At 40.7% G+C, this 27,965-nt stretch overlaps 1 protein-coding gene across 1 annotated transcript; it reads right to left on the reverse strand.

Annotated features, from left to right (window-relative positions):
* Window positions 1–9,222: 9,222 nt before the first annotated feature.
* On the reverse strand, window positions 9,223–27,773 carry PARVG (parvin gamma). Its single transcript, XM_061359021.1, has 12 exons — window positions 27,651–27,773; window positions 27,103–27,167; window positions 24,059–24,161; window positions 22,927–23,067; window positions 22,393–22,508; window positions 20,330–20,385; window positions 19,416–19,438; window positions 17,425–17,486; window positions 17,240–17,308; window positions 15,838–15,939; window positions 11,942–12,014; window positions 9,223–10,082 (listed from the first exon to the last, which is right to left on the reverse strand). The coding sequence occupies exons 1-12, from the start codon at window positions 27,727–27,729 to the stop codon at window positions 10,003–10,005; spliced, it is 969 nt and encodes a 322-aa protein (XP_061215005.1). The 5' UTR covers window positions 27,730–27,773; the 3' UTR covers window positions 9,223–10,002.
* Between the last annotated feature and the right edge of the window lie 192 nt (window positions 27,774–27,965).

The following is a 27,965-nucleotide window of genomic DNA, read 5'->3' on the forward strand; positions in this document are numbered from 1 at the left end:
ATCTGTTCCTGAGTCAGGAAGCAACACCAGGTCATCTCAGCCAAAACAGCAAGGATTTGGGCAGCCCAAGGGACATGATAACCATGGTCATAGCTCTGCAGCCACTCTTGCCCCAGTGCCCCTCCTGTTCCTCCATCTTCACCCACAGCTGGGCCCACAGGGAGACCCCATAGCAGCGTCATCTTCCCAGAGCCACCTTCCTCCCCACAGGAGTGGTGCCTGGGGCTGCGATGCCACACTTTCCTGTAGAGACCATTGCCGGTCAAACCAGCTTGCAGCATATGGCAGCTCCCCACCACCACTGCTCATCAGGGCACGAGGGTCACCTCATCCAGAAACATTGGCTTTCCTTGCTATGATAGCAATCAAGTTTGCAAAGCACCTTCTTTTAAAAAATAAAATTAAAAAAAAAAAAAATCTTCATTAGAGGGCACCAGGCCAAAGCAATTGTTAAAACACATCCTCATGGAAAGATAAATATGAAATTAAACTACAGCAATTGGATTACTAGTGCTGTCAAATCAATGAAAGAATAATATTGGAGAGAAGCATACCTCCAGCTATTAGTTCATTTTCCAGTAGACTAAGTCAGGCTACTTGCTGATGGATTTTGCTATATTTGATTATCAATCAGTTAAAAACCAACCCCCTTCCTTGTGAAGTACGGGTTGTCCACAATAATTTCTCCAAAGATAAAGCAGGATTTCCATAAACAGTTTACTTCAGCTCCCCAGTAGACAATTAATTCTGAAACCACTAATACTGGATTTGCTTCCACGCTCAGATAAGAGGAAATCCAAATACCAGAAAGTAATAATGAAATATCCTTATTCGTGTTCAGATACCCTTTGCTATGTGCAAATCTGACTAAGTATGCAAAGAGGCTGCTGCTGAAAAGTCAGCATAGTGTCTGCAGTTAATCAAAAATAGCTTATGAGCAAAATTGAAATGAACATTTCATGCTGCTACTAGGATTGCAAAGGAGCGTTTGTTGATTGGACTGGCTCCAGGCCGGCAACAAATCAGTTTTCTAGAGCCATCACATTTATAATAGATTTTATTCCAGAGAAAAGTTCTGAACAGGAGGTGGATAACCTCCAATGCGCATGTCCATAGTTCTCGCCATAGCAGGTCAGCACTCAGGTGCCCACACTCATCCCACTCTTGCTTCCATTTGCTTTGCACAGGTGCGCTCTGTCACCGTCACAAGCAGTCAGCGACGTTCCTGCTCGGCTTGGGAGCTGCTCTGGAAGGCATCCAGGCAACATCCCCACAAACGGCAGACTACATATTTTGAAAAGGCTTTTCCGAAATGTTCTGATTTGTCTTAACTCCCACTGCATTCACAGTTAAATCTGTGGTGGGCGATGTGGAAAAAAACAGCCACGGGACCCACAAAGCACAAAGTCTGGACAGTGTCAATGCCTGCTCTGGGTGCAGGGGGTAGGAGGGAAGGCCCAGTGCACATTCCAACTCTCCTCAGATACAGCTACCTCTGAGAGACCTTCTTCTCTTCTGTCCTCAGTTCTGTGTGGTCACTTGCTCCTGTGCAAAGCTGCCTGTTTGTTACTACTGTTATGTGCTGGCAGCATTTCATACCCAGTTTCTGTAGGAATAAACTCACAAGGAGCAAGGCAGTGAGAAGTCAGAGAACTGAGATATTTCCAGTGTGCTCAGAAGGGTTGTTTGCTGATGGATTTGATATACCTGTTTACCAACCCCTTGAAAAACTTCTTTGGAAGCATGTCCCCAGAAAGTTGTCACCAGGTTGGACAAGGCCTTGGGTGATTGACATGGTTTAGTGGGAGGTGTCCCTGTCCATGGCAGGGGGGTTGGAACTAGATGATCTTAAGGTCCTTCCCAGCCCTAACTATTCTATGATTCTATGACGCGAGCACATTACAGAAGTGCCGGCTACTATTCAGTAAGGCCCCAGCAAAGAGTCAACTCTGAGAACACCTTTCTCAGGCTCTGCACCAACAAAAGCAGTTCAGGATTAGGACCTTAGTAGTTTGCATAAGCCGACATTAAAACAGACTGTTCAGTCTGCTGGTCACTAAGTCCTTTGCTCTAAGGGACCCAAACTGGGAGGCTTGCAACCATCCCGCTTGCTCCTGCTGGGTCAAGGTTTGGGCAGGTTTCTTGCCAGTATTAGCATGTCCTCTTTGTTGTCAACACTTCCGTTGATGGTAAAACATGAAGAACTGTGACACTGCTGAGAAAACACAATTCTTCCCTGTGCACTTTCCAGCTTTCCCCTTCACTCCCATCCAGCTCTCCTCCTCCTCCAGGCTACCTGTGCCCCCGTATTCTCCAGGCAACCCATTCCCCTCTCTTGCAGCCCTTAAGTCTACTTCCCTTGCTGCTCATATCTGTCATGGGGTCTTTGCTTCTCCTCACAAGCTGTACCCTCACAGAGATGCTGGTCACCTCCTCTCACCCACAGAACTGTAGACTCTGAGCAGTTACATTCTCTGTGCAGTTTCATTCTCCCTGGAAACCCTAAGAGATGGAAATGACCATGGCAAAGAGGCACATAAAATGTAGCCCCCTCATCCTGCTGAGGGCATTGGCAGCTCCACTGGTGGTAATGAGAAATGGCAGTCAGGCTGAGCAAGAGAAAACTTGAAAATCATGATTAATAACAAAGTCATAATAAAACCATGCCAGCTGGCAACAGCACCGTCTGTCAGCAGGCTGGATTTGCAGGGAGGGAACCTGCTGTCATCCTTGTAAAATTCAGAGACTTGTGGGAGTTGTGTATAACGAGGACACCAGCACACCTCCTCCTTCCTGCACCTTTGTCCTAGCACACAAGTCTTATCTTGCACCTACAGACAAGTCACATCTGACGCAGTGCTGGCCACCAATTTGGCTAAGAGAGTGACTGGACTAGTGGTCTGCGAAAATAAGAAACATGAGGGTTTAGGGCTTACACTGAAGAACTTAGTAATATTACTGACTTTCATCCTTGGTTTGGTACATATGGATTCACAGAAGACACACCTTGGCAAATGGGTTTCACATGCAAGATGTGCAACAAGAGAATGAAATGTGAAACATGCAGAGTGATTCACAGCTACAGATGCAATATTTTTTAAAGAAAAAGTCCATTTTAAGGACTTTACCACCCCTTGGAGTCCCATACACTGTCAGTTTGCAGGACTTTTAGCTCCTCAGATTAGCACCTGCAAACACTGTCCTGGTCTTTGGGATGCTCAGCTTAATAGCGAGCAGGTAACTTGACAGTTTCAGATTGACATCCATCCGACAAAGCTAGAAGAGCATTGCAAGAACAAGTCACTTGGACGTAAAGCCTTGACCTGCTAGTTGAGCATACTCGACCAGGCCAGGTGACAGCCAGCCCAACTGAATTACACTACAATGTTTGTAAGGAAATGTTTGAGAGAAAAACATGCCATGACTTACACAGAGAGACCTGAAGAAGGTAGTCCTTCCTAGGATCCTTTTGCAATATGACTATGTTGAATATGATCAAGCTGTGCAGAGATGATACCTTTATTAGTACTTTAACATCCATGTTTGTGTATGCTCAGTTCTTATTGTTAAGATGAAACAATACTTTGGTTTATTGAATATGTCTGGTCATAGCTGGTATTAAATCTAATAGACTATTCTGTACAGATGTTAAAAGATTGCAGAAACTGTATCTTTTTTCAATCAATTCTGAGATTTTCATGTTTCCCCCATTCTAAAATAAAGTATTTCAAAAAGGATATTAAGAAGAGAATGAAAAGATCATTTTATACCAACAGGAAGGAGATTGTGGCTTTGGAATACGTATCAGTTCTATGGATTAAAGATTGCTTTTTCTACTCACACACTCAAGACTCCTCTCTCCACTTCTGTTCAAGAGAACAAGCAGTGACACAACGTCTAACTTTTTTTTTTTATTATTTAAGAAACTTTTGGTATAGCAGATGACATAAAATGTGTTAGCTGCCTACTTCTGCAGAGATGTGCAGTGAACTTCAGGAACATGCTATGAGCTGAGTTAAATTGTCTGCCAAAAGCAAGCAAACTTTTCTAGACAATCTGTTATTTGAGACACTGCAACCAGTAGAGCCTGTTGTACCATCTGCTCTGTATAAAGTGCATGGTACATGTTTTACATGGTTTCTAAACTTAGCAGTGAGCCAGCGTCAACATTTCCACAGTGGGGATCCCCTATCAGAAATTCTGTCAACAGTTCTTGCCCTTTTGGCTTTATGTCCAAGACCCTAGAAAACCTCTTTCCCTATAGACTTCATTGCCCTTCCAGATGCTCTACACTGCCAGGAGAACTTAAAGTCTTTTTGAAGCACATCTTGCTGATGATCTCATGAGTAACTTTAAAGACTAAGAAAGCACTGAGATCAAAACTGTGGTTCAAGTTCCATAACACTACTAGGATACAAGCCTTACAGGTATTTGCATACAGAAATTATATGTTTACATTTCTTTTACCAATGACACGCTGGTTTGGAAGAATCTTGGTGTGAAAGCTATAGCAAAAAGTCTCTAAGCTTCACTTTAGGAGATGTCCAGCCTTCTGTTGCCATTTGCTGTTGATGAAAGCCATCATCATGGCAACATTTTTTACACAGAAGTATGTGCACAAAACCTACAGAGTGCACAGAGAGCAAATCTGAGGTGTCACAACCATGAGGTGTGTCCTCCACATACCTGATTCTACTTGCCCACTGCAAACCTGACACGTCCAGGAGAAGTTACACTCCTACACACAACCATGCAGCAGAGGGCACATTCCCACCAAAGCCAACTGAGAGATGGGTACCCTGAAATCCCATGCACAACCACAGAAAATCCCAGTGTACAACAGCTGTGTCAGAGGAGTCTGATCTGCTGGAGTTCTCAAACATTCAGAAATTGCCAAAACTTCTCTATTCAACATCTTACTGCCAAAAAGAGAACACATCCAGAAAACTAGAAACATGCACACACACATATGTATATCCTAGCTGTGTTGCATCAAAAGGTAAAATAAGGATGGAAAAATGAACTCATTACTGTGACCTGGATGTACTTCTGTATCCCTAACATACTGGGTCAGTCAAACACTGTCTTCTGTCTTTGATAGTTTTTTTCCTGTTGGAGGAACAATAAAGGAATTCTTCCTGCATACCACATTTTAAATTCTTATACACAGCAGCCAGCTGGTGTTTCCAGACTTTTTTCACAGCTTGTTTGCATTGCAAATATGATTTCTTTAGAGGATACCTTCCCAGTGACACCATAGCAGCTCTGAGAACAAAGTGGGGAAGGAGCAGGTGCTATTTGATCACCTGGGCCAGCACAAGAGGGAGGAAAATTGGAGGGTAAGGACTCAGAATGGCAAAGTACTGAAATATGCAGGGGGAAGAACATACAGAAAAGTCAGTTTCTAGAAAGAGGCTGCAAATTGAGGTTGATTCATTTTTTTGCATAATTTTAGTTGATGCATCTGTAGAATACCCTGAAAAAATACACAGATCTGCTTTCACTAAGGCTTCGTTATATTGCTGATAGAGGATCATAACTTAATGTGGTCCAAACTGTCTAAACTCTTTCCTATTTCATAACAGAATTACATTCTTTAGATGCATTTTGGGTCATATCATATACTTGCAATAGTATTTCTGGTAAAAACATCCATGACAAAAAACTACTTTGAAACTTGTGGCTTTTTTACTCTATACATTTTATTTTTCCTGGCTTTTGCTCCCTAAACTCTTGAATGTGCTGTGCATACAGACTTCAAAATATTTATTCTGTTCTCTGGCCTGGGGCTGGCAACTGCATTATGCTACTGGGGGTCCTGAAAGAATAGAATGTAATATAATGACATGGGAGAAAAGGCTTAGAAAAGTGGAGGTGCTAAGGAGATAGGCCAGTGCCCTGATGCACATTGTTCAAATCAAAATGCCAAAGACAGAGGTGACTTGTTGTGGGTTTTTTGGTCATTTGTTGTTTTGTATGTTTTCACTTTTAAGTTTTAGAAAGTACAACTGGCTGATGGAGAAGATGGGACAACAGAGATGTTCCAGTCCAGAGCACCGCTCTCTTGATTTCGCTATTTTTAGCCTCAAAACTCATCTCCCTATATCTTATTGTGTCCTGCACACCTGGTCACCACCCTAGAAAATTCTGAATAGCACAGGAAACCCATCCATCTGCGCAGCAAGCAGAAGGGCTCATATACACTATTCTGTTCTCTCCAAAGTAACACTTTAATCTATCCTTTATTATAACATTAATTGACTAGGAGAAAAAAAAAATCACATGTGTAAAAAACTGACAAAGGCTTTTATTCTTTGGGGAAATTTTAGCAGCCTGTAAGAGAAAGAACAGCAAGATCCCTTCACACAGACACAAACACACACCTTTTTGCTCCTGGGGAGGAACAATTTGAATTGCTGCTTTCATGCTTTGAAAACCTAATTGCCAAAGAGACTTTTGGAAGCAAATGTGCGAATGTCTCCCTGCAAGAAAGGACACAATATAAACCATAGGAATAAAAATGAGAAGAAATGAAAGAGTAGACAGTAAGAATAGGCACCACCACAGAGGAGTACAGGTGCTGCTCCCACCCGTCAAGTGCATTTGGGGGCTGCCAGCATTCTCCACCTGGAGTTCAACTGCCCCATTTCTAGAGAGGCACACCGTAAGGTCTCAGCTAGAGGGCTGTAGCCACACAAGGGTGTGAAAAAAGGGCAGTGTAAGCCAACTTAGCTTCTGAGGGGAAGGGGGTTTGATGGCAGGGACACATCTCCAGTTTGCCTTCCCAGGCTTTACAGCCAGTACCTGTCTTGGACTCTTGATCCCATTAGCAAAAACTTCTGGGCATCTGCTGCTTCCCTTACAGTCATTGTGGTAACTGCCCTTTCCAAAGACCCTTGCCACTCACCTCTAGAAAGACATCTTTATATTTAAAAGGCCATGTATTTTGGAAAGACAGGACAATGGAAAGATGACAGCAAGCAAGAGTTAGAAACACATAAGATCTCTTCTATATCCTGGCTGTTGCCTTGCCACAAAGCCACCATACCACTTACCTTTGAGACATGGATAACAACAAAAGCTCCTGTAGGACTCTTCTCTGGCTCAGGAGTTCTTGGACCACTTATTGGTTATTTAAAAGATAGACAGAATTTTCTTCCTAAGAAACAGAGTATGACACAGTCCATCAAGGACTTTGTTGGAAAATTGGACAGTTATCGCAGTTAAGCTTGCATACTTATCTATGGAGCCGATAGAAAAAAAAAACCAAACAGCAAAAACACCACCTTAATATCCACCATGCTTTTCCACCACAATAGACTTAGTTAGTACCTTGGATTTAAACATGGAAATTGTAAACTTAATCATGTGTCAATGAACAGCTCACATAGAGAGAGCTTCATTTATTGAAAATTTCATAGCTAATTTGCCGCTTAAACAGTATGCAGCTTTGGTTTTCATTTGATTACACTTGCAAGAGAAAAAAGGAAATACGTTATCTTGATGTAATGGAAAAGTAACATCTGGTAACAGTAGTATATATATCTTTTTTTCTCCATTTTCATAAGGTTTGAATACTCTTTTCAGCTCTGTCTCTTTATATTTAATACTAAAACTATGCCAAGTCTGTGACTGCATCTCAAATGTAAACAGTGCACTCGTATATTCTACACCAGTTTATAGAGTGGGTGCCTGTATGATGGAAATATGTTTTCAGAATCAAACACAGTCTCTTTATCAAAGTGTGCAAAGACATCAAGAGTTTTATAAACAGCAGCATAAAAAACAGATTAAAACATTCATTTTTGGTCTCACTGTATTTGTGATTCAAGCACATTAGCTGTTATTTTTCCCCTTCTATGTTTTTGAAAGAATGACCTGTTCATAACAGGTTCAGGCAAGCTGGTTTGGGGAAGGGAGTATGAGCTTTTATTTCACTAAATAACAAGCACTAGAATTCCCCTGCCAAGAATCTGCAGAAGTACAAGCACTGAATTTACTTATGCTGGAGTGGACAACAAAACTCAGAAAACAGAATAAAACCCAGCTGTTTCCTTAAGCAGTAATAACCATCTAACCAGGGTGGTACCACCACTGGTGTTTTCACAGGCCTCTAGGTTATACCTAAAGTCACACACTGGAGATGACATCTGTTCACCAGCACAGGGAAAGAGATTCATGTTGGCTTCCAAGGTAGAAGAGGCCATGCTGTTACTTGTATCACCACCAAATGCCCTTTTACCCTCTCACCGCTGCTCTTCACAAGCCACATCCCAGTTTTATCTGTTCAATAATGATTTATTCTACAATCCGCTTGCCACATTACAGCAACAGCAGCAGGGATCTGTGAAGCGAGAACACACTGCTCACGTCTCCCATTCAATTGTTTGATGCCCATTAAGGAATAAAGCAAGACACATATGGAGACTTGCATGTGAAAAAGACAAGTATTCTTTATCTAAATAATTCAAAACAGTACACACAACCAACATTTGCTAGGGAAGCAAGCTCATCTTGCAGCACATTTGCACCACACGTTGGATTTTTCTCTGTAGAAATATAACAAGATAATTATTGGTGCAAAAAGGATAAGGCTTTGGCAGTTTGCAGAATCCTTTCCTCCAGCAGCTGTGCAGTATTACCATTATCAAAGGCAGGACTTGAAGACTTATCAGCATTGCTATCTAAGGATCTCTCAGGCCATGTGATCCTCAGGTAGACACAACAAATTCTCATCTGTAAATGTCAGCCCTCGCACTAGGCAAGCTTTGGTTTCCCATTAACACACAGATGGAGGATCAGATCAGAGATCTAATGTCAGAGTCACTGACAACAGGAAATTATATAAGTTCAGATGGAAGCCAAAATAATATCAAAACTTTTTTATTAGATCTCAAGCTTTATGCAACACAAACATGACATAATTTTAAGGTCAAGGAAATATATGGAGGTTTTGAAGTTCTGATTTAAAATCCCCAACAATGACCGAGGGTGACAGCTAACATAAATTGTGACTAGCCTCACTGCATCCAGAGAGAACTGCTGGGATACTTAAGGACAGTTGCTGAATAAATCCAGCCAAGAGTCTCAGAGGGATTTTAGAGTCCCTGCAGCATGAGTATGCTGTCAGAAGTGGCAGAAGCTGAGAGTTTCACTACTCCCACCCATGATGGCCTCAGCTGCAGGCAAAGACAGCATCTATCTATCTCTTACTGAGACACAGGACCTGGCATTCCTGCTACTCAGACATTACACTGGGGCTGCAACAGGCTGGGGCTGGCCACAGTTCAGCATTAGCTTAGCAAGGAAACAAGGACGTCTTTCTACAGCTGTGTAGGAGATCTCTCTGTTACAGCACAGTGTCATGACAGCACATTGTTCTGAGTCCCTTTTCCGTATTTAAGCAGGCAGACCGTGGAACTTTATCAGACACTTGGTAAGTTCAGCTTTCATCTCTGCTACCTGTGCATATGGCATCCAATAAATATCCTCTTGTCTGAGAACAGCTGGCCATCTGTCTAAAGGTTTCGAACTTGAATTTCAAGTGTGTCTGCAATCTTCCTCTTCCCAGAGGTCCTATGGTAGCTCCTTCCACTCTCTAGTTTCTAGAGTCACTCAAGCAGGAAAGTGGGGAGGTTGCAGTTACAGCTTCCAAATTCACTTCCAGAAGCAAAGACTGCGGAGCCTAGAATGCACTTCTTTTCAGCATTAGAGGGGCTCAGACAGAACAGGAGACAGGGTTTGTAGCAAGAGCTGCAGCCACAGAATTATACAATACACTAGCCCTGGTCACACGCATACTTAGTTACTCAGGCCTATGTGAAAACTTGCATGAATACATACTTGCATATACAATGTCAATACAGCAAGTGTCAGTTAATACACAAGTGCATGCACATAAACAGTGGCAAACAGAGCTGGGAATCAAAAAATCTGACCATGACATGCTAGGGAAAGAAAAAAACCAACAAAAAATAAAGCCCAAGATCTTGGCCTTGCTTATCATGTTTCCTTGGATTTGTATGTGGAATACAAGCAATACAGAATTCGCATTGTAGTCTTCATATCCCCGTTCACGATATCTGTGGATACACAAACCAGAAACAACAAAACCAGATGGGAAGCATTAGCAATCCCTGGAATAGAAACAGACTGCAATTGCCAAAGACAATCTTCCACCTTTCCTCAGTTATAAAGTAAACTTAGACAACCTAATTGTAACAAGAAGCAAATCAAGAACTACAGAGCTAGAAAAATTATTTATTCATTAAATGAACTTAAGGACAAGTTCATTTCGCTGCATTGTTTTGCTGGAAGACAGGATAAATAATGCATAGTAAGAAATAATTCTTCACTAGCAAAGAACAGATTGGATTATTTAGGGCTTTACAATTTTATTTTTGAAAGATTCCTGTATGGCAAGAATCATATTGGGAATTAGTTGATACTTTATTTTTTGGTTGTAACGTTTCCATTATGTTTCACTGCCATTGGCTGTGTTCTTTTTACATTTGGTTTTCAGCTTCCACGCTCTCGGCTAAATCAACTGCTCTTGTATTTAGTAATTGCAATGGAAGAAGGTAACTGATTTAGAGCTTTTACTGTTCTTACAGTGCTGTAAATCACCAGGAGAAAGACTAATAATGAAACACTAGTAAAGTCTAAATAGTGTAGCTGTAATAAGTACCCCTAAATCATCCTAAATTCAATCACTAGCTGAGGATTTTCCCAGTGAAGCTAAGGAATCTGCAGGTGCTCGCACCAGTATTTCTTTTACCGATCAACTCTGTGTTTGAGGCAATGAAGAATAGCCAGAGGGAAGGAAAGGAAGCATACGTTTATCTCTCTTCATACAAAAGGCGGATCTCAGCATGGAGATCTGAGCTCATGCAGATTACTCTTTTCAAAGTTAACGTAAATAGCTTCCCAAACTCCTAGCTCCATGCAATACAGCAAAAAGCCTACAATTCATGTATGCCCATCATACAAATTGCCGACATCACCAAAGCATTAGTGGAAAAAGAAAACAAAAGAAAAACCAAAAATTCTGCCTTCCCATGATGCCATGTACTAAACACATGCACCCACTTGCTCATAAATAAGTAACAGGGAAAGAGACAATGTTTTCTATTTTTAGTAAAGATTTCATTTCTTTATTCAACAACAAGCTTTTGAGCTTGATAAAGGAACGATGGGGTGAGGTCACGTGCCCTGCAAGGCACAGTGCCATCCGTTAACATAACCACGTCTCTTATCCCACCAGGAGCAGCTAAGCAGTCACAGCACCATCCATTAACATAACCACGTCTCTCGTCCCACCAGGAGCTGGTCAAAAATTCGTCTTTGGACCATTTTTTCAATTGGAAAATTAGACTCATCCAAAAGAAGCATGCATGCACATTGAATTAGTGATGAAAGCATTCACTTGGATGCAGGAGATCAAGATTTAGCTCCCAGGTCTGAACTAGGCAGAACAGCAACTTAAAACCTATGAATTTCACAGCCAGGAGACTGACCCATGAGCTCTTCTGGGTTTGAAAAGAGTGATCAGTGTTTCTGATTTTCAGGACATATTCTGCAAGGTATCTTCCCATATGAAATGAGCTTGGTTTTAGTGCACTGTCTTATGAGATAGAAAAATAATGTTCTGTCCAGCTCAGTTGCTGTAATTTCCACAGGAGCTGTCAGTGTTTGAAATCTTCACCAAATACTGACCTACTAAATAGCTGTAGTGCAAAATTACTAAACCTATAACAGTCAACATTTTTAGTATAGAAATATTGTTGAAAACAATTCTCAGATTTATTACAATTCATTCTGAATAAGGAACCATGGCTAATGTGTCAGTGTCACGCTGCAGAATCTGCTTTCTTCAATTGCCCTAACTTTTGCCTGGATATTAGCAATTCTATTCCAGACAAGTTTGCATGTCATGACTCACCTTCAGAGTTCACTGAAAAATTCAGAAGGCCTCCATCTGCCAGCAGGTCCAATGCAAGGTTAACGTTGTGAAGCTGTTGGTGGGAGAAAGAGAGAAAGATCAATATAACAGAAAATATTTTCCACCCAGCAGTGCAGTGGCCAGGAGGTTTTAAGAAGTATTTTTTTTTAGTAGCTGAAGATACCGATTCATAAATATGTACTCATATCCGTCTCCTTTGTCTTGATGGAGTGCTCTTCGTAATACCTAGCAATTATCATATAAAATTGGAAGTGAAATCTGTCTCCTACAAAATGTATCCCATGAGATGGGCAGAAGAATCCATTTATTTAAAAATAGACCTTGCATGTGAAAGTCTTGTGTTAATGGATGTTTCCATGGGGAAAACAGGCTAGATTCATAACAGGATCTAATAGATGCATGGAATTTATTTCTGTTTCTTTAACAATGCTCATATGGTTTCCATATTTGGAACAAACAAAAACCACATAAGGAAAAGGTTGTCCTTATTTAATTCAGAGTTACAAAGACTGCAAATCCGATCAGCTAATATTTGTGAGCTAGAAGTTTATGCTTTAATATATAAAGATGTCTATACACAGTAACAACAGTGATGATACCCTTAATATTACTCATGAGAAATTAAGTACACATCTATGAATGAAGGTTGGGGGGGTTTCTAATTTTTCCTTGCTGGTTGTTCTCTACTTTCCTCACATAAAAGCAGCATCACACATACATGCAGTAGTCATGAATGACTTTTTTAAGTATTATTACATCCCATTACTATTTTCTAACAGCTTAAGAGTAGTTGTTTACTTAGATGGTAGTTAGGAAGCTCTCTTCTTCTAATCAGAATCATCTAGGTCGGATAAGACCTTTAAGATTTTCAAGGCCAATTGTTATCCCAGGACTGACAAGTCCATCACTAAACCATGTACCTAAATGCCACATCTACACCTCTTTTAAATAACCCAGTGCCTGAACAAACTTCAAATTGTCTCTTCATACATTCCTTAGACTACTGAGCAATTTATCCTTTGGGAGGCATGTCATAACTACTGCTGTGCTGTTGCCTATTATCTTTTGACAATAAGCACATGGGTCCCCCAAGCATAAGCCCAGCAAAACTGTGTGCTCTGAAGTGAAGCAATAGATGTATTTTTTACCTGGTTGCATGGTTTACAAGAGACTGAGACTGTCAGTTTGGATTCAGGCTTGTTTTCTTCCTCTGATAGTCAGCAGCCAGGTGAGCTTAAGCCCATACAGATCTACACAATTTTCTGATCGGAATGAATTAATCAAATGTTTCATTAATGAACCAACACAGTCAAAAGAGACACATTTCCCTCTCTGTAATGTGTGTGACATTTGCAAGGAACAACGTGCAGATTTCAAAATAAATCTTCAGACAGAAATACTGATAATCACTAAAGAAAGAAAACGTAGAAAAATAAGTTGTTTCATCCACCTGTGCTTCCAGACTCAGAAGAGCTGGACAATTCTCTAGGATTTACAACTGGACAGAGGTCAGGACTTCTAGGGTTTTTCAGCTCTGGTCCTGTTTTGGCAAAAGTACCAAGTTCACACAGTTTTGATGAGCAGAGGGACCCTCCATCATCATCATCTTCATCTCCTGACTGTGCAAAGGTCACCCTTAACTGCAGCCTGACCTATTCTGTGAAGATACTCTTTGTCTCAGAATACACATCTCTATGCACAGGAGGGACCAGAGATGGACTTCCTTTACAGCTACTTGTAAACCTAATTTTTTGGTGATAAACACTGAAAAACCCTGCAACAAACCTACCCACACACTGCTGTCTTCTTACACTTGTAGGTGAGTCACCTCCTGGATTTCTGCACCTGCTTTCCTCACCCCTCCTGTCCCTCTAACGTGGGATGCTGCCCTCCTTATTTCTTGTTTCTATTTCCTTCTCAGAATCACTGCTTCCACCCCAATTTCCCCTCTTTGTGATTCATGAAGTGTACGTACCAGCTTTCAAACCACAAGCTTTCAGCTTGAATGAAAAGTTGATGCGCTGCACCGATCACAACAGTGCGTGTGGTTGTCACCATTTTTATAACACAAGTGACATGTTTTAAATCTCAGGAAAAGTTTCATTTTCATACTTTACGATACCAATTAATGTCTAAAATGACAGGGAGTTAGAAAGCCCAGGGGGATTGAAAGACGTATTTTGTGTACAAATGACAGTTGAACTATGGTCGCTCAATATTTTTAGTTACACTGTCATCTCATTTTTCATCTTGCAATGAATATCAGAGGAGAAACAAATGGTAAACACCACTTTGGCAAACTGTTCAACAATAAGTCCAGTACATGGAAGTAACTTTGCTAAAATGAAATTACTAGGACATACAGAACTGTACTGAACCAGCACCCAACCCCATTATATTCTTCTCTGAGGCCAACGACCAGCATGTGCAAGTTAAGAACTATGAAGTCAGGGCTCTGATCCGTACGTGGAATTTAGGGGTGTCTCATTTCTTGAAAAAGATCTGTGAGTTTTGAGAAGAGCTGAAGCCCAAACAAAAAGGTTTTCTATGAACTTTTAAATTAAAAAAAAAATTTACTTCCTCTAAATAAAGTTAATGGAAATATTAAAAAAATATTTCCAAGTCAATAGACCAGAGCAAAAAAGTTTGAAAACTGAGTGGAAGAGGAGAAAGGGAAGGCAAATAACTGCAGGGAAATGCTTTGATTTTGTTTGATTCAACCCTTCAAAATATATTTTCCCTGTTCTTAGATTTGAAAAAATCTGGATTTTCCTAATACCTTAAACACTCAACTGACAGCAACGCATTCTGACAGAATTTGAACGTAGGTCTCAGGCAATTGTGCTTTCAAATGCTTTGATGAAAAACTCCACAGGAGTATTTATATATTAATACAGGACCTCTGAGAATTTTCATTACAAATAAATATTGCCCAGGAAGATTAACTGCAGGGAGGCTGGGAATCAGATGGAAGTCTTGTCTGTGCAGGGAAGCTATAATGCAAACCATGCCAGAGGAGAGATTCCCTTCTCTGGCAGCTCTCAAGCAAAAAGGATCTGACACGTTTCACCTTCACAGATCTAACTGAAGACAACCCAGGAAAAAGAGGTTTCAAGATTTTCAGAGCTGTTCAGTGACCACATGAAAAATCCCTGCCTGCAGTGGAGACAATTTGAAAATATCTGAAATATTTCAAAATAGGGAAAACCCCAGATCTGGGGGGGTGGGGGGTGGGGGGGGGGTGGCATTTGGCATCTGGCTGACGCCAGCTTGTTCTTTTAAAGCACTCTTGAAATCCACCTGGTAGAGGTTGAAAAAGGTGTCAGCCTCTAGTCTGGCTGGGTAGGTTACAGCTCCCAGCCTTGGGAAAGTAAAACATGTAAAATCTTGAGAGCTTCCAAAGCACAGAGAGGGCCCTCAAAATGTTCTGTTCATGTCTTGATTAACGTATATTTTTAGGATAGCCTAAGGAAACCTATAGAAATCCAGTTCTGCTATGGAAGGGGTATCATCCACTTAAAAATGTTGTTTGAAGGACAGACTTGTCACAGACAGCATACCAATTCCCCACCACACAGACCCTCTGTATTTCACCAGGAGGCTTCAGAAGCATGTCTCTGCCAAAAAATACAAGTAACAATAGTTTGCCTCCCGTGAGATAACAACTAACTTTGAAGACGATATTGACCTGTTCCAAGGTATTTTATCATGCAGTGCATGTGTTTGTACTGTCCCAAGCCACTATCCTGCAAATGCTAAATGCTTAAGACTTCACATGCAGCAGCAGCGATTTAGAGCTCTTGTTTAACGGACATACAGAAGCACTAGATAGATGATTGAAGCTTCAAGCTCTAAGCAACTAAATAACAACCTACCATCTCCATGCTGCTGGCTGGAGTCAGGAAGAAATGCCTTAAATTCAGAAAGTAACCCTCTAGTTGTCCAATTAACAGAAGCAGGATAACTCCATCTGTAAACTAGATGAAAAATGACCTTAATATTATTTATTATGTTGGCTTTTAGTTAGTTACTCCGATAAATGCCATTTTAGAAATAAAGGAATTTAAATGGTACTCTGGCAAGCAGACAGCCTAATGACTCAGCTCCTTCAACCTCTTCTATAGTGAACGTCGCATTTAGTTACATAAGGCTCCCAAGTTCATGTTAGTGAAAATAAGACCTTGTAAAAACACAGCTATTAAAACAAACTATTCCAGATGTGAAGAGACTACAGACAACCACAAGCAACAAATGTGGAAGTATAAATAAAAGAAAATTGTGCCTACTGCCTGAGATTTCACAGAATCACAAAATCATTAGGGTTGGAAGGGGCCTCTGGAGATCATCTGGTTCAGCCACCTGCCAAGGCACAGCCACCTAGAGCAGGTTGCACAGGAACGTGTCGAGGTGCGTTTTAAATGTCTCCAGAGAGGGAAACTCCACAACCCTCTGGGCAGCCTGTAAGTGTTTGTTATGACAAAACACTTGTGAAACTTCCTTTCTCACAGTTAACCACCAGGAAAACCCAGAAGAGCATGAGAGCACAGATCCACTTCTCATCCACGTGGCATAAATGGCAGGAACTGCACGTGCACCAAGGTTTTCAATGCTTGGAGTAAAGCAAGATCACTGAGCTGATTTCTGCATGCGCGTCTGCAGAAGTAGAGAATGAAAAAGCCACGAGGGACACCCCTAAGCTCATCTCCCATGGCTCACTCGCCCCCTGGAGAGGTGCAGGGAGGATGCTGCAACTCCCTGGCTCTGCATGAGCTGTTGTCCACCCACCCTGGAAGCAGCAGCAGTGGAGGAGGACAGCAGAGGTGCAGTTGTGCCCCTCTTCATCAGCACCCAGGGCAGTTATCCCAAGTCAGAGGATGGGACTTTGTAATGCAGTGAAAATCAGGCCTTTCTACCGTGAAGCAGATCCAGCATTAAAAATCGCTAAGCACCAGCAATCAGCTTGGCTTTCATTTTAATTATCAGAACACCTTTATTTCCGTCCTGACAGAAAGAGTACTCACAGGAGTTGGGCAGACTCTGAAAATTACTCTCTATAGCATTACAAAGGCACCACTCAATACAAAGTTATATTTTTTCCATTACTCATTAGCTTTAGAAACTTCAGAGACTGAAGCCTGATATCTTAACCTGAAGCTAGAAATAATGGTTATGTGGCCATGTTTCAAATTACTACAGCAAAAGGAAGGAATCCTGATGGTGAGAGTAAACACTGACAGCTGACAAAACATGGTGAACATGCAGCTTAGAGCAGGCTACCTGAGAGTTGATGTCTTTCACATTTAGTCCTAATTTTCCAACATGCTGGTTGACAAATTGCAATAATACCTAAAGAAAACAGAATGGGGAGAGAGGGTGGAAGAAAAGATAACTTCTTTTTCAGTGTTGAAAAAAAATTCTGTTTTACCTTACAAATTTTGGTGTCTATTAAAAAAGTAAATTACCTTTTTTACAGCATCCAATTTATCTGGAGCACGGCTAAACAATTCATCAAAGGCATCATCTTCTGTATCAAAACAACATTAATTGTCATTATTTGGAATAACTGTCAGATCAGAGATTTAAAGTGGCTCCAGAAGGTTCACACTTTATACGTCAAGGAGGAAGAGAGCCACAGGGAGATGGGGAAAATTCCTGCTTTTGTATCTCTCAGAGGACAGGGGGAGTGGCTTCCCTTCAGCCTGAGTACATCAGAGAACACAGTTTACTTCATTCACCTCTGTAATTTTTGCCTGCAGAGGTTCTCAAGACTTGTGCTGCCACCAGCCTGAGTAATGTCTAAATTCCACATCTCTACAGTTTACCTCTTTTCCTATGTGTTTTTTTTAAACCCCGAACCTCTGGGATAAACTACTGCAAGCTGAGTAGAACAGCTATACATTTTAACATAAACATCAGTTGTATCAAATTTGCAGCAAACCAGCCCCCTTCCTTCAAAAAACTACAAACTTGATATTGAGTTTGGAGACACTGCCCTTACTCTGCAAATTCACAGATCTCAAAAATAACTAGTGTTGCCATCCAGTTTAAAAGAGGGCACTAAACCAGTGTCAGCAGTGCTGCGACAGAGAACTAGCATGAGTTTAAAGATTTCCAAGGAAATGGGATTCATTGAAATCCTTGTGCATGCCCACCCTCACCTCCATTTTCTGCCCAGGTTTAGCAAGAACAGGACACATCTCTTTACTGTAACCTGGCCACAAGACTACTTTGCTTCAAGCATGAATAACGTATCCAAAACATCCTTAAAAATCAAGGGCACTCTGGAAGCATAACTAAATGGAGAACTAGTTTCAACAGTACAGGAAAGTGAAGGCAGCTTTGCTTAAGGAAGATTCCTCCCAGAAGCCAGCAACAGAGAAGACTGCTGCAAAAAGGTTTCATCTGGTTTCTCCATTCTCCCTGGGGATGCTGCAGGAGCAACGTTAGGGAATAGGTGAATCCATCAAACAAATCACTGAGCAACAGTCTGAAACCTCCAACAGTCTTGCAAACTAGAGAGCCCTCTTCTGGAGCCACGCTTTGGGATTTCTCTCTGTTAAGCAAGCTGTGTCAAAAACGGAGAGAGGGAGCATTTTGAAGAGTGAATTTCAGATTTCTCTTGGCAGCAGAATCAGCCCACTGGAAGAAACACCTAATTACAGAGGGGTTGTTTTTTTTACAATTACAGCCCACATTAGAGACCGCTCAGTGGAATAAATGATAAATAAGTACTAAATGAGAGAGTCTGCACCTCTACAAAAGATGAAAATGCTAACATAAAGGGCACAGAAGAGAATTAAAACAGTTGCCTTGATTCACTGCAGATGAAACATGCTTCTTTGCAGCAAGGAAGGGTAGCTCACACTGAAGCCTGAAGCAGTGCCCCAACCTTCAGCTGGCTCTGCCCAGATGGACATTTTTCACCTCAAGTGTTTCACAGCCCTCAAAAGCCCCGAGGGTAAAAACTCTGGGGATGTTGGCTTTACTGAGCTGCCATCCATAGTCGAGTACCAGCAGACTTCAGAATTTCATTTGCAAACTACAGAAAGGAAACTACATTGAAAGTGGTAGCAACAAGACACACAATTCTCAAGACATTGTGCTCATAAATAGTTTCAACAGTGAATGAGGTCAATGTGTAAATCCAAGACATACTTTGCCCCCCAGCCAGGTCTTCTCTGTTGGGTCATCAACCGACTGTTTCATTTCTTGTCTTACCTCCCATCTGTTGTCTGTAATCCTGGGCAAAGTGACCACCCAACTTCTAAACTATGTTACGTTGATATGAACAGACATTATCAGAAGACATTTGGAAAAAAAACACTAGGAGAAATCCATGAATCTCTATTAACTGTAGTGGCAGCAATGCTGATTTTATCTGAGAAATGATCATAATGTGGTATAGAATAGCACATAACAGTAAAACACTGAATCTGGCAATGCCCATACTTACTTGGCTGTGCTTCTAAATTCTCTCTAAAAGTGCAATAAAAAGCAAGAATTAGAAAAAGCATTCAGCAGAACGAATCTTTTTCACAAGCAAAGCTTATCTGGGCCATCAGCTATCTTGTAAAGCAGGAGATACAGTACAAAGTGTCTTTAGCTTTATGTCAGAGTAACTTTCTAACATTTTTAAGTATACTGTATAACTGTGCAGACTCTTGGAAGTATTTTAACTGGCCCACAGACCAATGAACACTTATTTTATAAGCCAAACCCATAATATTCTCTTCCACTATGCTGCTCATGGTAGTAGAATTTGAAGATGTTCTACCATATAAAAGATAGTAGGCAAATCCATTTCTAGCTCTTGAAATTAAATCCATACTTTCTCAACATATAAATAGGATACTGCTACTTGACTCCTTTAATAATGACAGTACCTTTCAAACTCAGCAAGCTCAGACTTTTCTTTCACAGTAAAATAAGAACAGAACTGCGCCCTTTATTTTTATTTAATGACACCATAGCAACAAAATAAAAGTAGATTTAAACCACTGTGGCTTTAGAAAATTTCCAGTTTAGTCTGAGACAGGTAATTTTACAGTACTGGATTTTTATTATTATATTTGTTATTATATTCCATGGTTATGACAAACACTAAGCCTCAGAAATGATCATACACATTATTTTACGTAATTTTATATAAGGAGTAAAGAAGGGCATTATACCATAACACCAAATCTGAAGAGAAAAAAAAAAAAAAGGAAAGAAAGCAGAGAAACAGTTTACATACATATGCACACCTGGGTTTATGCTTTTTGTCATCATCATGATCCCCAGCTATTTTTTATATGGGGGTAAAAAAAAACCCACAGTATTTCCTTTCTGACTGACAATGTAAAAACCAGATATATCCCCTCTTACTTGTTTTCTGTGATATATTCCACTGCATTTGCTGTCTTTAATCCTCTGGAGGTGTTCTGTTGAAAGGACAAGAAATACTTCTGGTTTGTTACACAAAAAAGCCCCACCCTGTAACCATTAATGAGGCTTTCATGACCTGTTTGCTGCCTTAAATGGTTACCAGAGGGCATTTATCCAAGAAGTCCAGTATAATTTCTACAGGCAATTCGAGAGGTTGCTGTTCTCTTCTGCTCTCTTTACTCTTCAAACATAAGTTACTTACTTCCCCCTAAGAGGAAGCCAAAGGAGATGTACATGGTCCCTCAGCTGGTGAAGTTCAGAGGCTGGCATGCTTGCCTGGAGTCTTGATTATACTACATTATATAAAGGAAATTGCTGCCTGCACAAAGCAGCTTGATGCATTTCTCAGTTTTGCAGGACAGGAGGTGGCCATCTCTGCTTTATAATAACCTCATACCATAGCCTGCAACCCATCGATGAATCCCCCTGCAGAGGTTTAGTGGGTTGCTTAGATTTAGGATGGCAATTCTTGCCGTTTCTGAAGCCATATGGGATATCTGCTTATGTTCTTGCTTTTTTTTTTTTTTAACTGTATATAGTTCTTAGTACTCCACATAGTATCAAAAGAACATCTTCAATCCAGCTGTCAGTCTAAAGAGACAAGAGAGGATGGGCAAGCACACCACTTTATTCAGTCACCTGGCACACATCTCATCACAGAAAAGTTCTTGGTTTTCACTGCTTTCTCAGGCAGTGAAAAACATTCTCTGTTTACATGCTGAGCCAACTCCTTTGTGTCAACTCATCGCTGAAGAAGAGGCACCCAGCCCCACCAGAGCAAGACAGGTCCTTCCTGCAGGCACGTGCTGCAGAAAGGCCAAGCCTTCTCTGGTCCACCTTGGGTTTTCTCAACATTTCGGCCTTCCTGCCTTTGTCCCCTCTTCTGAGTTGTGCCTTTAGGAGCTTTCCTCATTTTTGACCTAATAACTACCTTTCCCGTCGAAGGCAGTGATTTCTCCTTACGGGGGATCAGCTCACCACCACAACCCTCTTATTTCCATTGCCCCTTCTCTGTTTCAGGGTGAACAGCCCTTTTCAATGCTGCAGTTTCACACCAGCATCTGCTGAGGCACTCTCAGGCCCATAAGGCATTAGATGGAAAGTTGGGTTGTCACTGATCAGACCCACACGACAGGAGCGTGGGGAGCTCCAAATTCACTATTTGGAGTCCCATTAGATATCAGAGAGACCACTTCTCTGCTGAAATGCTCAGCTGGGTTGGGGCCACAACAGCTACCTTTGCAGAACCAAGGCCTAGAAGAAGCTGTCCCTCCAGCCTACATTTAAACCTCCTGAAGTGACACAGGTAACTCAAAGGCATGCTTCATTTCAGTTCCAGTTATGATCAGCTCCAAAGAGGGGAGAGTGCTAGGTCATGCCATACAGGCCATGCACTTGTCTCCCAACACCAATGATTTGCAAACCCTCTGTTAAAATAGTAACACATTTTTGCAATTATATCCCAAATTGAGGAATATCTGATGTTCTCCTAAAGCCCCAGAGCTGACTTTAAGAAACTAAATAGAGGAAGAAAGCATGTAGATCTCAGCTTGTAGAGAAAAATACCAAAATGTGATCCCAATTGAAGGGGAGTAAACACTTCCTTCCCCTAAAGAAGTAAGCCTTATACCATGCTTATAAGCATTATACCAGTGTCATGACTTACAAGTGCAGGCTTCTATTTTAAAACACTTAGAGATACTAACAGCAGAATTTCTTATTTTTCCTTTTTTTTTTTACAGAGATCAACAGCTGTTTTCTGTATGGATCATTCCTTTAATCAAGGAGAAAAACCAGCATAGTATTTCTAACCTTTTAAAGAGACAGCCTTTGAACTGAGAACATTATAGTTTAGACCAACAAACTGAAATTAAAAGGCACAGTTCACAGAATACAAATATCTTTTTCACAGCTGCACACACATTTCTCCCTAATTCTAAGCAAATTAGTCTTGCCAGAAGGTCTGTAGGATCTACTGTAACAAATATTGACACTATAATTACCTCAATGGTGATTGTTTCCACTTGAACATTTGGAGGCATGGCCAGGTTGGGTTCGAAGTGCTTTGCTATTGCAACCAGAAGATGCAGTGTGCTCACTAAGTCCTTTGTCAAGATAGCTATTCCATGTAAAGAAAGAAAACAATGGTTAGTGTGCAAACCAAGTAATATAATAAATTCACTTTAATGTCATAAATTCTCCCTGTGCAGAGGATCCCAAAGTCAGAGAGGGCTATAACATCAGACTGCAGTTTCTGTAATACCACAATTCAGCAATACCACACCTTAAAAGTCTTTTTTGTGAGACGTACACTCAAATGATGAGGAGCATGAAATGGTCCACAAGCCACATACTTAAGAGGATGTGGCTTGCATGATGCAGTCAGGGTCAGTTAGTCCTGTCTCACTTTTGATTCAACTAGTAATTGAAAACAGGTTATTTAATCAGTGTTCTGGCACCCCTTTGCCTCATAGCAGCCATACAGTAGAGGAAGCCCTGTTGTGGATGATTTTCTCCAATTTCACTTCTGCACCTACATTCCACACTCCATTTCAGCTGACTTGTTTCCAGTTGCAAACACTTAGCCACAGCTTCCAGAATCACAGAGAGTTTCTGTCGCTGCTTTTTTTCTGTTAATGCAATCTTGTCAACATCCAGCTTGAGAGATCCTAGGTTTTCTTTGACAGAGTCCAAAGGAAGAAGAAGGATGTATTTCAACACCACCATAAGGAAAAGAAAAAAAAGGAAACATAAAATGACAGCAAAGCACACAAATTCTCATTTTAAGTTTTCACTGCCACCTAATAGCTTCCACCACAGACCCACATCCTGTGCTTTCTGAAAGCCTTAATAAAATCAGTGAAACTCTGAAAAAGGGAGAGAACTCAAGTTATTACTTGCCCTCATCTTAGCACTCCACATTCCTCCTTTTCCTAGTAGAAGCTACAGAAATCCAGTGAGTGCATCTTTCCTGTAAATGGTGTACACAGGCAACATCAACTCACATATATAGAAAATACCCCAACTTGTTGCTCAGGCAAGTAAACCATGAAAATAAGCCAATTGTGCTCATGCTGTTGCCCTCAGCTTTAGTGAAAAAGAGATATGATTTGAAAGATATCCCCAAAAAAAAGTGAAAGGGGAAGAATAATTAAGCAGGAGCAAGGGATATGGAGAAACAGAAATAGAACAACAGGCTGCTCCAAGGTCCCCTTTTTATACAAGCACTTCATACTGTAGAGAGCCTATTAGATTTCCATCTGTTCCCATTCCAACCCACTGCTTTAGACCTATTTTTTCCTTTTAGAAACAAAGAAGGAAAACATATAGTGCTGATTCGATCCAATGCTTCTGGTAGTATCAGAAATCACCTTTGAGCTCCTGGTTTATGAAGCCCTCCTTCCCTTTAGAAGCACTGTAATTTCACACTTCAAAGTTAACTTTTCTATCATGTTAACTAGCAGGTAAGTCTTTCTTAGAAGAAAAATAATTACATAAAACCAATAGTGGATCATCAGGCATTTGTTCAGAATTGCAATTATCAGAGATGGCTCCCAGTGTAGTGCTTTCTCCATTAGTGAGAAGTAAGACTCCAGCAGACTGCAATTTGTGAGGTTCATTCTCTGATCTAGAAGTAACTCCATGATGTGTTTGAGAACAGCAGCTTACCCAAGAGATGATGAAGTACCAGCCCGTCATACAGATCTTCTTCTAGGCTTTTAACTACTATGTGTTCCTCTTTCAGAGTTGTGTTAATCCAGTCAATCAATAACTGTGAAGGAAAACAAAGTAGCTGGCAATTATATTCTTGTTGTTTAGAGAGTACAGCACTCAGTGATATATTGTGTTTCACCTTTCTCATTAGTCCTTTATCTTACACCTTGGTCTGATTTCAACCTCCACTTCCTTTGTGCTTTTTGGTTGTTCTTTTAAAGGGAAACAAAGTATCAGTTAGTTCTCCCTAATTTTCAAGTGAAATAGACATCTCACAAATTACATTCCTATGAATTTTGTAGAAATAGTTATACAGGTGGAGAGACAGATCCTACTCCTGCTTCCCTCAGGAAAGAGGCTGCAGAGTACTTTTCCCAACCCCTGCCTTCATCAGACGTCACAGAATTCACACAAATTCAACAGTCAAACAAAAGTTTGTAAGACAACTGGCTTCACTTATTCTCTTCATTGTTTCTTGCAATCATCTATGTTACTAGCACTCCTTTCTTCCCTCTCCTATTTTTTTTTTCTTCCTTCAATTTTGTCCTAATCTGTCTCCAAATACTTTTTCGGGGGGGGGGGAAAGCATTTTGTTTACTTCACTTTCTTATGTGGCAGTCTTCCTATCACTCTTTTCAATATCCTTCCTGCCTTCGCAAGGGGAAGCTGCTTGGGAAGCCAAGGACTATCTACAGCTGGAAAGGAATCACCTTCCCAGTTACGTCCCTTGCCTCTGCAGCCCCTTCCTTTTGCTCTGTGGTCCTACATGGGAGATTAAGGGAGCTCCTCTGCACTTCCCCAAGCACGTGTTTTATCCATGTGTCAATAGAAATGGAAGGTGACCTGCTGAAGCAAAACTGAAAAGCAATAGCCACAGCCAGCTGTTAACAAGAACCTTCCAGAAAAGGGTGGGTATTGCTTGTATTTCTATTATTGCTACAAGTCAGTGTCTGGGGTTTGTTGTGTGGGTAATACCCTTCTCACTCCCTGTAAACAGAGGTGAAAATTCACAGCAGATCCCTGTAATTTAGCCAACATTAACAAAAATGTAAAAAGCAGGTTGGAAATATAAAATACCTCTGAGAAGCTTGAAATCATACAAGAAACAAACAAGGCCTGGCATGGCACTTGCCTGAACTGAGAAGCTGTCAAAGTGTTTGGAATATACTTTCTCAGCTGAGAAGCAACAAGAATTTTGTAGAGCAGAAGGCCGTGCTTCTCAACTAACGCTGATTAACAGGTTAAGACCTATTGACACTTTAGATGTGTAATTGATAGAGGGGTACCACAGGTGTAATGGCACAACCAGATGGAAGTTGGAAAAGCAGAAAGCACTGCTGAGTATATACCTCTGAGATCACTCGTTTACTGTCTTGGCTTTAAACAGCCACATCCACAGCCTGCAGCTCACACAACTTGGCTTTCAGTTCAGTTGTTGAGGCCCCACTCAGCTGCAGAGCAGAGTGTTGTGTCTAAAGAAGTTTCCTACTGGCCTTCGAATGCAACTATCTTCTATTTTAGGGACAGTTTGATACTTACAGTAACTACAGCAATCCATTTCACATTCCTTAATTCCCCAAAGCCACCTCAAAACAAAAATGCAGTGGAACAGCGTCTTCCTCTCAAGCAAGTTTCTTTGCTTCCTTTACTCTTCCCTTGAAGACACATCTCTGTCCTCTCCCATCCCAATCTCTTCTCTGAATGAGCCATGAACTCTTTATATTAAGAAGGCAACCAGTGGCACCAACTGGACATCCAGAGGACTTCACTCCTTGGGCCCCAATTTCCACCTCCTCCTCATCCAAAGAAAAAAAATGAGACAGTGAAGAACACTGTTTCAGGAGTCTCTGACAGGAAATGGATTAAGCACTGAAGCTCACAGAAATCTTCATAAACTGAGGAAAGCTCTTCATTTTTGGCAGATACAAATTTAGTATCTCTGTAGACAACATAATTGCTTTTTGCAGCACCTCCTTTCAGATTTTGTCTTTTGTATAAAAACATTGTGAAAGGCTGACACAAAAATCAAATCTTTTTCATCAAATGTGCACAAAGGTTTAAGAAAACATAATCAAGAAATGCACATATTTATGGATTTATGAATGCCACAATATACACACACCAGCAAATAGCCTAAGCTGGTTTGTATTGTATTTATAACAATTCTAATATCTCCATAATACAAGAAGTGCTGGTTTCATAAGAGTCATGCCACTTTTCTTCCAGGAAATATCAGTATGCTAGCCTTCCCCTGGGCTGTACCATTAGAGAAACACGGTGATTGAATACACAGGGGAGATTTTCAAAATAAAATGCTTTCCTGTGAAATAGGATTCATTTTTCACAGTTACCTCAAGCAGACAACACACTGTACAACAACTTGAAAGCTTTTCTCCTGAATTCTTGATGACTTGAACATCCGTCATCCCTTTTCCCTCTGCTCTATGCTACCCTTGTTACGCAGCATCGCAGCCGAGCCAGCTGCCACTGGAGGTAGAAGACAAGACAGAAGACTAATGCAAATCAGCACAGCAATCCTAAAACTTGTTATCATGGGATCAGGGTAGCAAACTTGCATGTATCTACACATCTCTTTACTCACAGTAAATGCTGATATAGGGCTGCTTTCAGTCACAGTTCCAGCTGGATTCTTATTGCTATTACACTATAATTACAATAAAGTATCAACTGGGTACTTCCAGTGTGGCTGACATCCCAAGTTAGGAGAGGTATCATATAAAACTCAGGTTTTAAATCTACGCTCCACTTTACATATAGCAGTGACCACTCTTGGGTGATGCAGGCATTTGTAGCTTGGTTCTGTATGGCCTCAGCCATCCTGGCATTGCGCTTAAGCTGAAGCTTTGGTTTACTTGTGTGGAGCCCAAGTGCCAAAATGTGTAAATGTGCAGATGTGTAATTTACAGGGTTTAGCATTAACATGACAGGTTAGAACAACTTAAGGTGAGTGTTAAGTAATATAGTAAAAGAAATGGTACCAGTTTTAATTCTTCCAGTTTGGGATTGTTGCTTGAGGATGGTTTTATGAATTTCTTCTTCTCCCCTATGAAAGGAAGCAAACAAGACCCATTACAATTTTCAAGTATGACTAATGTGAGTTTGCTGTAAAATCAGCTATCAGTATTACCCAGTATTGCTATTTGCCATATGTAGCAACACTGACATTTTTTATTTTAACTTATGAATGAGAAAACGGTATATGTTGGAAAATTATGCTGCAATGTAATTCAAATAAGTAAGTTCTACGCAGATCTTACTAAATTCTGGAAAGAGGAAAACAAACTTGGTCAGCTCTTTATATGTGAAATTTAAATTTCAGCTAAAAAAACAGCTAGAATTTGTGTTGCTCCTTCAAGATCTGCCTCTAGAGAATCAGCAAGCCAAAGAACACACACAAATCTTACTGATTATAAAACCATGGGACCACTGCTGAAAAATACACAGTTCATTTGTACTGCACATTTTCTGCTTGGTTCTTCAGGTCATTCTTTGAATGTTTTCCTGTCCTAGTTCATAAAGTACGTACCTTGAGCAATGATGTTCTCAGCTAGGAACTGATCAACTGCAGCAGGCTGTGTAAACGCATTTAAGAAGTCTGGATCCATTGTTTTTTCTCACTCACGGTAAACTGGTAAAAATTATGGGGAAAAGGAACATAAATAAAGGCATGTAAAGATCAAAATTGGTGCTAAGAATAAAATAAACTGAAGGGTTTTTTTGTTACTATTTCATCACTGGTGGATTGCTTTAAAAGTCTGAAAATGTATTGAAATGTATGTAAAGAAAAAAAGAAGTTAAAAAGACTTTTTCCTGTTAATCATCAAAAAGTCTCAAAAGTCCT

This window comes from Neopsephotus bourkii, unplaced genomic scaffold (assembly GCF_033783945.1).
Source record: "Neopsephotus bourkii isolate Nb327-2 ecotype Australia unplaced genomic scaffold, CSIRO-AGI_Nbou_v1 NB_107, whole genome shotgun sequence".
Classification (NCBI taxonomy): domain Eukaryota; kingdom Metazoa; phylum Chordata; class Aves; order Psittaciformes; family Psittacidae; genus Neopsephotus; species Neopsephotus bourkii.

What these genes read in the sequence shown, in the direction of transcription:
- PARVG (XM_061359021.1), bottom strand. Translation starts at nt 27,729, where the DNA reads ATGGATCCAGACTTCTTAAATGCGTTTACACAGCCTGCTGCAGTTGAT. An exon ending in GGTACTTCATCATCTCTTGG is followed by an intron (nt 23,068 to 24,058) that starts GTAAGCTGCTGT and finishes ACTCTGTCAAAG; the next exon opens with AAAACCTAGGATCTCTCAAG. An exon ending in GAATTTAGAAGCACAGCCAA is followed by an intron (nt 17,487 to 19,415) that starts GTAAGTATGGGC and finishes GTTTTGATACAG; the next exon opens with AAGATGATGCCTTTGATGAA.